We start from the raw sequence: 15,449 nt of genomic DNA on the forward strand, positions 1-15,449 counted from the left end.
CCTGGCCTGAGAGTATGGAAGTTCAATATGCAGCTAGATGTTGAAGGCTCATGTTAACTAGCTAACGTTGCCCATGAATGGAAGTTAGGCTAGCGAGCAAGCATTTTAGCCAGGTAGGCTAGGACAACAAAAAATAAAAGTGTATACTGTATGACAGAGTGATAGATAATTTCGTCAACATGAAAGAGAGGAGGATGGCATTAGCGTTTCTCTACAAGTAGGGTGAGTCAACATGTTTTTCTACTTGTACGAACACACAGACACAAACACACACACACACACACACATACACACACACGCACACACACACAATAACACACACATGCAAACACGCACACAGAAATCATAATATAATGCCACAGCATATGCTATTTAGCTTGTGTTGATTGGACTGAATTGTTTTTGCTATCTTTTAGTTGTCACTGTATTAGACTAAGCAGAGGTGATTTGATGATGTTGAAATGGTGCTGGAATAGTGGTGTCAGCTATCATCATTCTTTGCGACTTTGCGATAACTCTGTGGTTCTAAATCAGTAGTTGTTTCCGAAAATGTTGGAAACAGTAACTTGCTTGACCATGCTGTAGGTCTGTAACTGTACATGCAATGTGCTTTGTGGACTTCACTGGACATAAGTTGCTATCCAGTTTTGTGATAAAAACAAAGATGTGGTTGAATTTATTCTGTGTCTTCTTATTGTTTCAGCAAGCAACGCAATTATCACAACACATAGGTTTGGGGGGCTTGGCTTCCGCAGTGATTTGACCCACGCACCGCTACTGTTGCTGAGTTAGAAACAAGAAGTGCGTTGAGTAGGGTTGGAGAAGATCAATGGAAAACAGTTGCGTCGAGGAATAGAACAAAAAAGAAGTGGTCTAAAATTGAAGTGGATGGTACGTGTAATGCAGGCAAGGATATGTGTCCTGTTTGGATGAAGTTTTTTGGATAAGGATGAATATCTGGGAGACCCGTATGAGGTCTCGAGAAAGGTCAAACGGGTGCTGGGAAAAGTGGAGTCAATTTGAGTGACCAGAAGCTGAGCTTGTTCTGATTAATTGTATTTCTGAGGAACAGAGAGAAAGTGCAGTGGGAATCACAAGAATCTTGACATCCAACGTGTCGTGGTTTGAACTCCGGAGCAGGGCGCTTGCTAAGGGAGTCATCTCCGGGGTGTCGATGGTAGTTGAGGGTTAGAGCTCTTGGAGTGCCCTGTAATGTTGAAGGAAGTTGAGGTGGCAAAAGTCAGGATGGTCCATCAGATCTCCTATGTGGAGGCAACCAAAAGAGTTGAGAAAGCAAGTGACAGTGTTGAAGATATGGTCGCGGATGAACCGCAGCCCATGAATGTGTGCCAAGCAAGAGAACCGGATATGCTATGTGTTAAGTTGGATTTTGTAGCGGTCATTGCAACTGCGAGATTATTCTGAATAATGAAGAGATCATTACAAATGTAATAAATTATTATTACTATCTGTTAACTGTACGGCACAAGTATCAAAGAAAGGAAAGAAGTTGGTCATCATTGTGGCTGCAGCTGAAAAGTATCTGGGACTTCAGGAGTTCACAGTGGAACGCCCCCCTGAAGGGGGTATTGAGAGAGGCGGGACTAGGTACCTTGACTGATGTTGACATCATCGAATCATCGGCCCATTTCCTGTTCCACCACCAAACAATCTATGCAAACAGTCAATCCGGACGCTTGATCGAATGACACATACAGTTAGTAAAAGAGGAAAGACAGAAAGTTGTTGTAGAAGGAAAGAGAAGACCAGGAATAAAGCTAGCTGGGGAAGAGAGGGTTGGAGGTCGGAAATGGCGGCGAGTAGTGCGGGAGAAATTGAGAAAAAGTTGGTGAAGCAACAGCTGGGCTGGAATGCAAACAATCTGGGCGTCAGTTCTGATGGTAATGGAGCGGGAGGATGAGGTTCAAAGACATAGGAAGAAGAGAGATCATGGTACAGAAAGCATTGGAGAGTCTAGTAAAGAAAGCATAAAGAGGGCCATGGTATGAAGCAAGAGTAATGATGTGTTGGAGAGGAAAGTGGTGATAGTATTTGATGAGACCACAGGGCCTCACTTACACCCACTCCGACTAACTAACCGCCATAGAGAAAGAGGTAGGTGAAGTCAAATGAGCTTGGTTCATTGGAAATGGTAGATTGTTAATATTGTGCGGTTGCCAGGCTCAGCAAGAGAAGATTCTGAAAATGGAAAAGCTTAATGGGAAGAAGATTAAAAGCCATGTCCCTGGTGCTTATACGTGAGTGTGTAATCCTAAGGGTGGAGATGGATGTGAGTCACCCCCGGGGTCCCAATATATATGTCCACAGATGATATGAAAGAAAATGTGAAGGGAGGCAGAGTGATTGGGGCCAAAAGGTTGATCAGGAGGAAAGAGGGTCAAAGAAGTTAAAGCCTATCAACGATGCTGAGGTTTTGAGAAGGTCTTGCTGGGAAAAGTACAGATAGGATTCATTAGTTAGAGAATTTGTCCCATATGCACTGCAGTGTTTTAAATGCCAAGGAATGGGACATGTCACTGCTCAGTGTAAAGGGGGGGAAAATATGTACCAAGTGTGGAGGTGCACATGATTACGATGAATGTGGAAGCAATGTGAAGGTTAAGTGCTGTAGTTGTGGGGGAGAACACAGTGCAGCATTTGGTGGATGTCAGGTACAGAGAGAGGCTAGAGAGGCTCAGAGATATAGGACCAGTCATGATGTAATCGTATGCAGAGGCCGTAAAACAGATTGGTAGAACTACAGTGCGGACTGATGGAGTTTACATAGATGCACCTGTAAGTAAGTGGACCTACTGTTGGGGCCCTTCTGATGGCCCTGGCATGGTTTGGGGGCCTGTTCAGAAATCTTGTGCTCATGAATGTGCAGTGTCGAAGGGCACTTTGCTAATGAATAGAGTTGACTTAATAGCTTTTATTTTGGTAAGGTTATCAGTACGACTCGGATTGTGGAAAGTAGAAATGCCAGCTTGAAGGTTATTGTGGAGACAGCAAAAGAGATATTGGGGGTAACAGATGTTACTGTTGAAATGGTTGTTGACATGCTGAACAATTCCAAGGGTGGAGTGTTTCACAATGATATAGATAAGGTTGAATGGGGTTGGGAGGGTTTTTTGTGGGAGGAGGGAGGGTGTGGTAGAAGTTAGGGATTTATTTGGTCTCGATTTTTTGTTTTTATTATGGTAGTACAGAATTAGGCTGATTTTGATTGATCGTACATTCCAGCAGATAGGCATGCACTTAAACCATTGTTTGCGGACCGCCATGATATCATAGAAGCAAAAGCAGAAGGATAGAGGAGAGCGGAGAGCATATCTTTGCTAGATTTTATGCTCTTACCTTTTTGTACTTGTAATACTTGCTTTTAGCTCTTAGCCTGATTTTAACCCATCGGTGTATTTATTGACAATACATAAAAATGTTTGGAGTAAAACTAAGTCCAGACTTAAAGAAACCTTTTTATGTGCACGAGGTAAATGCAAACTTCGTCACACATGGTGTCAGAAGTGGGATGATTTCCCTAGCTACAATGAGAAGACTCATGATTTGTACTTTTTTTAAAAGACAAAGGTTTTATGGAACAGTGTTTTAAACGATGGTGTGGAACAGGCTTAACCACAGGCGGTGAGCAACTGGATGAAAACCTGGAGGCGTTTGTGGTTGCTGGATTGGAGGGACTTTCCGCCGGGTGGTGGAGCGTGGGTGGAGCACAAATGGGGAAGTGGTTCGGGAATACGCAATGCTGAAGTGAGCCATGGGGAGAGCCGCTGCCGCAGCTTTATTGGTGGACGTCAGATGGACCAAGGGGACACTTTCCAGGGGCTTCGGAGGGAGGCAGCCTAGTGCCTATTGAGATGCTCAGCTCGGGAACCAAGGTAATCTGTTGGGGTTGACATGCCTTCTGTCTTTTAGAATCTGAGAGTGAAATATTTACACACTCGTCTCTAACATGTAGGTTCACCATTCCCGAACAGTCCCAACACAAGTCAGAATGTTGAACAAACTTCATTTCAACGGGGTCCTCCCGGGTGGCGCAGTGGTCAAGGGCGCTGTACTGCAGCGCCAGCTGGGCCACCAGAGACCCTGGGCTTGCGCCCAGGTTCTGTCGTAACCGGCCGCGACCGGGAGGTCCGTGGGGCGACACACAATTGGCCTAGCATAGTCCGGGTTTGGCCGGTAGGAATATCCTTGTCTCATCGCGCACCAGTGACTCCTGTGGCGGGCCCGGCGCAGTGCGCGCTAACCAAGGTTGCCAGGTGCACGGTGTTTCCTCTGACACATTGGTGCGGCTGGCTTCCGGGTTGGATGTGCGCTGTGTTAAGAAGCAAAGTGGCTTGGTTTGGCTTGGTTGGGTTGTGTATCGGAGGACGCATGACTTTCAACCTTCGTCTCTCCCGAGCCCGTACGATGAGACAAGATAGTAACTACTAAAAAATACTATTGGATACCACGAAATTGGGGAGAAAAAGGGCTAAAATTCAACAACAAAAAACACACAATAAAAATCATTTCAACGTACTTTGCCTGTTGTCCACTGATTTTGGCCCTATGTCGGTGGTAATCTGATAACAGGGAAGTGTTATCAACGCAACATTCAGTACGCAGGTCTGTATATCAGTTTGTATTTCCAGTTTTTATTTTCCATACTGATGAAATTTGCACGTGACAAACACTTACACAATATGGCCGAGCCTAACCGAAGCCACAGACCGAACGGCAAACACTTTCAGCTGGTTGAGAGGAAATGTGATTCAGCGACTACGTTCGGTGATATTCGGCTATTGCTTACGTGTTGTGAATCACGTAAAATGCGTCAAGATTGAAAATATAAGCGACAGAACCTGCAAAATTAGGTAGACAACACTTTCCTGTGGACACCCCATTGCCACATCCTACCGCCAAAAGGACCAACAGCATGTAGAACCGGTAAAGGATATGTAAATAGGTTATTCAACATTATGGCTTGTAAAGACTATTGCATCTCTATTAGGGCAACTTTGGTAAGATTTGAAAATCAATGGCGTAACCATGGTAACAGTCTGATGTTTAGGCAAGAATAGGGAGTGGTCTGCCAACGGACCAATTTGCATGTTTTTCAACCATTTCACCTGCAGCAGTTAAGTGTGTTCATTGAATGTGTGAGGAATGTGTGTAGAATCAGGGTTGGCTAATTGTATATGATAGAAATACAGGCATATATGTGTAGAGAGGCAGTTGGAAGCAAGGATAGAGGAGAGCGTGTTAGATAGAGTTTATGCTCTTAACTTTTTGATCTTTTAATCCTTGTTTTAGCCTGATTTTTAACCTGTCATTGAGTACTGGTGATACAGTAACTCCCCATGTTATTGTAATGGTGAGAAGTTAGCATGTCCTGGGGGTATGATATTTGTGCGTCTAACGTTCTCACTCATCATTATTCACGATTCATTCAGGGCTCGTGAATAATTCATCGATTCATCTGTAATCACGGTAGCATCCGCTCTAACCACTAGGCTACCTGCCACCCCCTGTCTGAGCCAGAATGGCCTATAGGGGCAGGAGCCTACAGTATCTTCTGTTTATGTAGTGTGAAGCTACTTGATGTACTGTGCCCTCAGAAAGTATTCACACCCCTTGACATTTTACACATTGTGTTCTGTTACAACCTGAATTTTAAATGGATTAAATTAAGATTGTGTCACTGGCCTACACACAATACCCATAATATCAAAGTGGATTTATGTTTAGACAATTTTACAAATTAATCAAAATGAACAAATGAAAAGCTGAAATATCTTTAGTCAATAAGTATTCAAACCCCTTTGTTATGGCAAGCCTAAATACGTTCAGGAGTATTTTTCAGGAGTAAATCCTTCCTAATTCAGTTGCCAGAGAGGAAAGAAATGGCTGTGATAGGAGAAAACTAAGGATGGATCCATCAACAACATTGTAATTACTCCACAATACTAACCTTAATTACCCCAAAAATTGGCAAAGATATTAACTTGAATACAAAGCGTTATGTTTGTGGCAAAAACAACACATAACTGAGTACCACTCTTCATATTTTTAAGCATGGTGGTGGCTGCATCATGTTATGGGTATGCTTGTCCTCAGCAAGGACTAGGATTATTTATTTTTTGTTGTTGATAAAAGCACAGGCAAAATCCTAGAGGAAAACGTGCCAGACACTGGGAGACAAATTCACCTTTCAACAGGACAAAAACCTACATTATAACATAAGGCCAACTATACACTGGAGTTGCAACATTGATTGTTCCTGAGTGGCTTAGTTACAGTTTTGACTTAAATTGGCCTGGACATCTATGGCAAAACTTGAAAATGGCTGTCTAGCAATGATCAACAACCATCTTGACAGAGCTTGAAGAATATCTAAAAGCATAATGTGCAAATATTGTACAATTCAGGTGTGCAAAGCTCTTAGAGACTTACCCAGAAAGACTCACAGCTGTATCGCTGCCAAAGGTAATTCTAACATGTATTGATTCAGCGGTGTGAATACTTGAGATATTTCTGGATTTTATTTTCAATACATTTAAAAAAATAAAAAAAAACATGTTTTCACTTTGTCATTATTGGGTTATTTGTGTAGATTGGTGCAATTATTTTTTTAATCCATTTTGAATTCAGGCTGAAACACAACAATATTTGGAGTAAGTCAAAGGGTATGAGTACTTTCTGAAGGCACCAGAGCCTTATCCCCAATCCATGTCCTTAATGCTTAATGCTGAGCGCCAAAGAGTCTTTTGTGAACTCGGCTGGGGATCGAAATCCCAACAATCCAGTCTCAGGGCAGACACTTTAACCACAAGGCCACTGAGATGGTTTGAGATGGTGTTTATGTGTCAAACATGTAAAAAAATGCAATAACTTCTATGAAAAACATTTGTATGGCCAAAATTGTATTATTTGATATAGACAAATGTTTTCATGTTTTCATGAGTGTTTGAGTTTAGGTCCATAACTTGCCTGTGACAGGGACCATAGCTTTTTAAAATTCAAAACACATACTACTTCCTTAACCCAGAATTGTTTTAAGATAGTAAAAACGTGGACAATCAGGCTATTTGATTCTCTATTTAGGACACCTGGGGGTATTAGAAACAAATGTGAAGAAAAAAAACATTTGATGAAGAGTTTGAATTAAATCTTACTGCCATTACTTCAATAAATGAACTAAATAACATATCTAGATATGAGAAAATGTCAGTCTGAAGGATTTATAGCTTGTAGTGACTGAACTGCAACAGAAAGGTATTGGGATCATCTGGTAATGTGTGTGTGTGTGTGTGTGTGTGTGTGTGTGTGTGTGTGTGTGTGTGTGTGTGTGTGTGTGTGTGTGTGTGTGTGTGTGTGTGTGTGTGTGTGTGTGTGTGTGTGTGCATGTTGATCTGCACTGCTTTCAAATGTGATTTTGTCACAGTCCCTTCTAATATCTCCTGCACTGCCTGTGAGTGTCGTAGAGGGAAACAGAAGACACATACATACATGTTAGGGCCAAAAATAAGAGCTTAAATACATGTTAAAAAAAATAAAAATTGTTACAAATGTTTCCTGATCTTTCTTATATCTCTCAGATGTAGGACAGACACAAACATCCTTTAGATTTCTTTTGGGGGGGGGGACTATCTGTTGTTCCATGTAGTGAATCTGTTGGTCAATGCGTTTGTATGGGCTAATAGCAGTAAGGTTTCCCCCCCCAAATTTTTTTATTTTAATCAAATAATGTATTTTAACTATTTGTTTGATACTTCAAGGGGTCTTAAATTTCTAAATCAAATCCTAAATCCTATGGGTTAACGATACCTAAGTATAAGGCTTACCATATGTTCGACTATTCCTGGTATCATTTTCGGAGCGCTGCAAAATCATGTCCAAAGTTAAGTCTGTTTCTTTATACATGTGGCCTTCAAGGCCCAGATGAGAACTCCAGAATCAAGCAGATACATTTGTCAGGGGGGAATTGTGGGATGATGCCAAGCCTTTAGACGCAGATAAGTGGCTGAAAACGACAAAAAGAAATACCCAGAAAGCCTGCTCCGATAACCATCTACAGCAGGAGGACTAGATTTGGTACCAAAACCCCTGTGTCTGCAGATTTATGTAACACCTAAGCCTTAATCCTAGTGGTGTAGGACATGGGCAGTAAAACCCACAGACATACAGTATCCTCAATAAATTGGCAAAAAGAAAAGGATGTCCAAGAGATGTTTTAACGGAAGTTGAATTTACTCAACAAAACCCGTTTGTTTTTAAATCATTTATTCTTGGTTGGATTCCAAGTGTGGCAGAATACTTTACCTAATTGGCCTACCATAATATACTGTAATGTGACTGGGGCAAGACATGCAGTGAATGAATGTGACTCACCCAGGTCATCACAGCACACCTCCATGGAGTCAGAGGAGCAGTCACTCAGGTCCTCCAGAGAAGAGGTATCACCATCCTGGGCCTGCAACCTACACACACAGCATGACCATCACTTCACAGAATGATACAACATCATGCACAGGCAATACGCCTAATTAAATGACTTGAATACAGAAGTCAGCTTTGCGAGGAAATTACACCTAATTGATATGCAGAACAAATACATATTCTCTGATCATGTTTTCTGTCTAGAATATATTCCAGGACATACAGCCAGTGAGTGTAGAGTAACAGTAGAGTAACGGTGATGTTATCCGTCTAAAAATGTGAAACACTGCCATCACCTGAACGTGAAAGGTGCCACAGTGGCCATGTTGACTTGGGCTGGCTCAATCCCTCGGCGTGGCACACTGACTGTCTGACTGCCATCACCACCACCCTGGCTCTGATGGGACTCTCTGGGTTTGTTGGTGGACATATCTCTCTCAGTCATGCCCATGCCTTGGCTGGAGAGCTTTCCCGGTTCCCTACGCTCCTGGCATGTATGGGTGGTCGTCAACACAGAGGTGATCAGGTTCCCGTTCCCTGCTTTAGTGTGGGAGAATCTACCCCGGCTTTGGCCTGAGTGGACATTACCAGCAGAGAGCTTGCACAAGGCATCCTGTGCGTCTCCATTGTCATCCAGACTTCTGGGGCAAACCTCGCCTGAGGCCCAGTTCCTGTTGGCGTTTCTCCTGACGTGAAGTTCTCGCAAAGCCTTCTGGGATAGCGCGCTGCTGCTGCGGAGGTCAAGAGTGTCCTTGGAGCGTGGTGGTGGAGCTTGCCTCTTGGGGACCTGGGGGCTGCTGTAGGCTGACCGGCTGCTTGTGCCTCTCTCTGGGGCATAGGAGGCTCTGGAGGGGGGACAAGGGGAACAGATACCACCCCTCTGCTGCAGCAGGTGGCTCTTCAAAGCTGCACCTCTTTGCAGCTCATTTGAAAAGGTGGAGGAGGAGGAGGAGGGATGCGTTTTGGCGCTGAGCTGAAACTGTGCTGTGGAGTTATGGAGGCCGCCGCCCCCTTGGTGTTTGGGGTCCAGTCTGGAGAGGGGGATCATGCTCCGGGGTAGGGGGATACCAGAAACCAGACCTGAGCCTGGTTGGGCCTGGGACCTGTTCTTAATGTTCACACCGCCGCTCATGGTCAATGAATATCACTGGGACAGTTTCTGAAAGAAAAAGAAGAAATAAATGACACGCCGCTCTCCGTATTTCATATTTACACTTTTTCTCAATCGCCTACAACAATTTTTATGGAACAATTGTTGTGGATTTACAAAACAGAGTCCACAAGACACAAAACTCTGTGGGTTTTTCGCGTTTTGAAAATGTAGCTACCTTCTCAAAACATAAATACATCGACATATATCGTCAAGATTGCTAATATGAATGAGCACGACTTCCTGCAAAAACATTCACGCAACCATACTTATCTCTTGAGTCCAAACAGACAAAACAGAAAGTTAGTCTGTCTTTTAAAAATCTTAGTAGATCAATGCATTTTCTTAGCAGTCACTAAATCATGATGATCAAAATTAGGAGTACAACTTTACAAAAGTGCAGAATTATGGGAAATTACTCTCCTTTTTACGTATATTTGACCGAACAATATCATACACATATATTACACGTAAATATTATTCCTGATAAACAATTTTTTATAAAAAAAAGAATAATCACATTGGGTGGAGGATTCTGTCATCAGTACCATCTCAATCCAATTCCATGTATTCAGTGCAAAGGCTGGTTTGCTCACAGTTTTGTAGACTTTCCATTGGAGCACAGAAACACAATCCACAATAGAAATAAGGAAAGGTGAATACAAAGGAGGAACACAACTGAAATGAATGTACAGGCCTCAATTCACACCAAAGCAAAGCTCTATAATGGAAGGTCAAAATGTTGGCGACAATGACTGAGTAGTAACCCAAAGTTACATAGAAGGAACCCAACGTCATTCCCTGCATGTCCACAGTATTGTAAAACATATGGTAGACATTCCCCTTTGCCTTTAACTTTCCATATATTGTACATGGTATGGCACTGATGGGGTGATTAAGTAGTATTTACTTATTGCCGAAAACAGTGTGCAACACAACTGCACACATTTCTCTTGCAATGTTTTAATATTCTGTGAACAAAACACTATACGGTGGATTTTTGTATTAACTGTTGACATCTGTTAAATTTTTTTTGCAAAAGGTCTAAGATATTGCAAGTCTGGTACTAAGGCGAGAAAATGATCAGAAGTTCTGTAGGCCTATTTGAGCATTTGATCATTGCTGTTCTGATATAAATACCTTTAAACACAGATCCCAAAATTGCTTGAATGCGATTGAGAAAAACTGTTAGCGTTCATTTCCATTTGTATAAGACCCAGCAAAAATCATCAAAACTGTTGTCATGTTACAATTGATTGATTCTAAGTTGTTGCCTTTTTCATGGTATTTTACTTCCAGACTGGCAAATATCAGTAGCTAGCTTACTGTACACATCATATGGAATCAATCTGAAAGAAATTGAGCATTGTTTTAAAGCTCGATGTGTGTGGTCCTGCTTTGTGGGAGACTAGGGAGAACACACGCATGTGTCTGTCTGAAATAAGAAGTTATACAGTGGATCGTGTTCTTGCAATCCGTAGGAGACGGAAGACACAGCATGCTTATTGTAACATTTGTTCCACTATATACTGGACAACAGATGTGCATACCAGGCTGTCTGTCTGACAGAGAGAGAGAGGGTTACAGTCTATAGATTTACTGTATTTCCCCTTCAAATATCATTTAAACAGAGACTTACGAATGCGTGTGGATAAGATTGGAGTGTCATGAAAGTCAATTCAAATATATCTTTGTTAGAATGATCTATATCATCAATATTACTTGTTAAGGTTGAAGCAGCTTTGCCACAAACATATTCCAACATGAGGCTCTCCCCTCCAGTGAACTGCATGCTGGGAGAGTCTGTGACCGACTGACACCGTTTGGCACACTTAGCAGGGCCGCCGGCCCTTTAAGGTGGTGCCAGCAGCACCCCACCCCAACGTCTGCTCTGGTCCCTTGGACATGCTCCACCACTCCTCCTCCCTGGGCATAGCGAACCATGGCCTCCCCATCAACACCCAGCCCCTATCTACCACCCTCATATCACAACAAACCAGCACCAGCTATCTGTACCGTGGGGTACTTGTTGACGTGGTGTGCTACAGCTGCACATTAGATTGCCAGAGGCAATCACTTCTAAGATACTCAGTGAAGTATATAATTGGACATGTAAATGTTTTATCCCTATTTACCTCCCTTGCACAACACATGGCACCGTGTCTCTGTTCCAGATTAACCACTCAGTAATCACTGGAGTGGAGATAAACAGAACAGGGCCAAGTTTCCCGACAGGGGTGGAATTTAGGCTTATGAGTGTTCTAACGATGCATCTTTCATACAACAGCCGAAGATGTAACATGCGTTTCCCTAAAACACCTCGCCGAGAGAACGTTTGCTAGGTGCGTCCGTTGAGGCATGTGTTGATACGGATCGGATCGAAAGAAAGATAGCACTGCTCTCGGATCAGCGTTCTCCCTTTCCAATTTTAGCTTAACATTAGAATTATTCCACAATCCTGACGACGGAACAGCTCATATACACACACACTATATATACAAAAGTATGTGGACACCCCTTCAAATTAGTGGATTCTGCTATTTTAGCCACACCCGTTGCTGACAGGTGTATAAAATTGAGCACACAGCCATGCAATCTTCATAGACAAACATTGTCAGTAGAATGGCCTTACTGAAGACCTCAGTGACTTTCAACGTGGCACCGTCATAGGATGCCAACTTTTCAACAAGTAAGTTAGTCAAATTTCTGCCCTGCTAAAGCTGCACCGGTCAACTGTAAGTGCTGTTATTGTGAAGTGGAAACGTCTAGGAGCAGCAATGGCTTAGCCACAAAGTGGTAGTCCACACAATGTCACAGAACAAGTGCTGAAGCACGTAGCGCATAAAAATCTTCTGTCCTCGATTGCAACACTCACTACCGGGTTCCAAACTGTCTCTGGAAGCAATGTCAGCACAACACTGTTCATCGGGAGCTTCATGAGTTCCAGCGAAAGGAAATCTTTACGCTACAGCGTACAATGACATTCTAGACGATTCTGTGCTTCCAACTTTGTGGCAATAGTTTGGGGATGGCCCTTTTTATTATTATATATTTTTTTACCTTAATTTATTAACAGGGCAAGTCAGTTAAGAACAAATTCTTATTTTCAATGACAGCCTAGGAACAGTGGGTTAACTGCCCTGTTCAGGGGCAGAATGACAGATTTTTACCTTGTCAGCTCGGGGATTCGATCTTGCAACCTTTCGGTTACTAGTCCAACCCTCTAACTACTAGGCTACCTCCTTTTTCAGCATAACAATGTACCCGTGCACAAAGTGAGGTCCATACAGAAATGGTTTGTCGAGATCGGTGTAGAAGAACTTGACTGGCCTGCACAAAGCCCTGATCTCAACCCCATCGAACACCTTTGGGATGAATTGGAACGCTGACTGCGAGCCTGGCCTATTCGCCCAACATCAGTGCCCGACTTCACTAATTCTCTTGTGGCTGAGTGGAAGCAAGTCAACGCAGCAATGTTCCAACATCTAGTGGAAAGCCTTCCCAGAAGAGTGGAGTCTGTTATAGCAGCAAAAGGGGGACCAGCTCCATATTAATGACCCTGATTTTGGAATGAGATGTTCGACGAGCAGGTCTTTTAGTGTATATAGGCCTTGTAGTAGGGCAGCAGATGTTGCCACATACATGCACGTGCACACACACACGCGCGCACACACACACACTAATTCAAATGAATCTGTTTGGCATTAATGACAGTGGAGTGACACATCTCCTCCTACGAAGGGTAAAAGCAAAGGAGTAAAACAGAGAGTTTACTATTTTTGACATAGAGTAGAATTTGTAAAATTGTAAAACAGTAATATGAATCTGATCTGAAAATAGCTCAATAGCCTATTTTTTTTACAAAGGGTTAAAGCAAAGGAGTAAAACAGAGAGTTTACTATTTTAGACATATAGTAGAATTTGTACAATTGTAAAGCAGTAATATGAATCTGATCTGAAAATAGCTCAATAGGCTGAAATAGAAAGTACAGTTATTTTCTCACCTAACTGCAGACTTCCTGTTCCACGCCAGCCAGAGTAATTCCTCTATAAGTCCTTAGCAGTCCTGCATATGTCAGTGTTCCATACCAACTGCTAACCACTGCAATGGGATAAACCTATAACGCAGTTGAATGCAATGTAAGACCCACGTGTTGCGTTACAGAGAGTGTCTGAGTGTGTGGGTCAGAGGATGCTGGACACAAATGAGCCAATGGAAGCACTAAGAACGAGGCTTGAATATATTTTAACAGCCTGTTTATGTTTAATGTATTTTCGTCTGCACTAACCCCCTCCCCTCGCTGTCATTCGCTCTTATTCAATCTCTCTCACACGGCCAAATTCCGTGCACAACACACACGCACACATACAGTGATTCATATTTTTGTGTGACATCATGTCAAGCTATCCCCTGAGTTCATGGTCCGACACTGTTTGATTTTGACATTCAGCACAGCTCCTTCCAACGGGCAAACATCAAACCACACAGCCAGCATTACTGCCCCAGCCCAGTAAACATACCAACAATCAGCCTGTATTGAACCATCCCACTGGGCACAGATGTCAATTGTACCCAGTGGTAATGTGGAATATTTATTCCACATTGGCTCTACAGAATTTCATTGAAATGATGTGGAAACAACATTGTTTCAACGAGTGTGTGCCAAGTGGGATGGTTTTTAAATATACAAATCAACTTCCAATAGAATTACTCAATGTTCTCTCTAAAATACACAAGGAAAAATGCCATTTTAATAGCTGGTTGCAGAGAGACCTTAAAATTCAGGGCCTTGTCTTACTACCCAAAGCTGAGGACATTTCGAGGCTAGTTCTGCCTACATCTCTTTATGTTGAACCTAAGACTTGTACTGCTCTTGATTAAGTCGTGTTAAAATTCACATGGAAAAACAAAACAGAATATAAAAAAATACAAAAACTATTGTGAGGTGATATTCAGATGAGGGTTGTAATGTCCTGGATTTCCAAACAGTCATTCAGATCTTGAAGATCAACGGGATTGAAAAGGGTGTAATTAGAAATAACTTTCCATGGTTTAATATTCCCAATGTGATATTTGAAAAGTGTAGTGGTCTTCATTTTTTGCTCTCTTGTAATCCAAATGTTTATACATCACCCATGAAAGTGGCTAATTTTAATAAACAAGCATCCTGGAAAATTGCTAACTATACACCGTCTGACAAAAAAAATGTCTGCTTTCGACCAGTTGCTTGTAGCTCTTCTTCAGTTCAATAGCTAATCCCATCATCTGAAATTGACCAATACAGGAAACTGACCCAATCTGACCCAATCAGCTTGCATCGATCGAATTCTACATTACAACCAGTTGATCAAGTGACGTCTGTGGCAGCAGGCTGAACAAAGTTGTCAAACTGTGAATTTCAGTTTCAAGCATAGCTGAGTTTCAAGCAAAGCTGAGTTTTACACTATAATGATGAGTGTGTCACAGCAATTTAAGTCCATTGATAAAACTGGATTAGCAACATCTTCCCCATTGATACTTTCCAGAGTCACACCTAACTGCCCACTAGAGCTGACCACTAGGCGATAGGCGAGCACCACTTCATAATGACATTGTCTACTAACGTTATATCTTGATCCATTTCCTAAGTTCTGATCAGAGTCCCAGAGACTGGGGGGTCAGAGGCGGAAGCATCACAACACTGTGTCTCGCCTTACATTTGGCTCAAAGCCCCCAGTGAGAAGACAGTGGTTGAGCGGGGCTGAGACGCTGTATCTCCATGACGGCTCACTGCTCTGCTTTGTCTTTCAACATGGCCTCCAGCAGAAAGGCATTGGCTTCCTCTATATCCCTTTCACATCTCTGTCGCGTGATAACCATCGC

At 42.5% G+C, this 15,449-nt stretch overlaps 1 protein-coding gene across 13 annotated transcripts in view; it reads right to left on the reverse strand.

Moving 5' to 3' along the window:
- The window catches only part of nav1b (neuron navigator 1b), a 133,201-nt gene that overhangs the window by 99,071 nt on the left and 18,681 nt on the right, over positions 1 to 15,449 (reverse strand). For all 13 annotated transcript variants that reach the window (XM_024426501.2, XM_024426500.2, XM_024426509.2 and 10 more), the window contains exons 2-3: positions 8,733 to 9,595; positions 8,389 to 8,477 (exon numbers count right to left, since the gene is read on the reverse strand). In XM_024426501.2, coding sequence (XP_024282269.1) covers positions 8,389 to 8,477; positions 8,733 to 9,568 — 925 coding nt within the window. In that variant the 5' untranslated portion in view covers positions 9,569 to 9,595. The remainder of the gene's footprint in view (positions 1 to 8,388; positions 8,478 to 8,732; positions 9,596 to 15,449) is intronic.

Source organism: Oncorhynchus tshawytscha, unplaced genomic scaffold, assembly GCF_018296145.1.
Source record: "Oncorhynchus tshawytscha isolate Ot180627B unplaced genomic scaffold, Otsh_v2.0 Un_contig_1824_pilon_pilon, whole genome shotgun sequence".
Taxonomy (NCBI): Eukaryota; Metazoa; Chordata; class Actinopteri; order Salmoniformes; family Salmonidae; genus Oncorhynchus; species Oncorhynchus tshawytscha.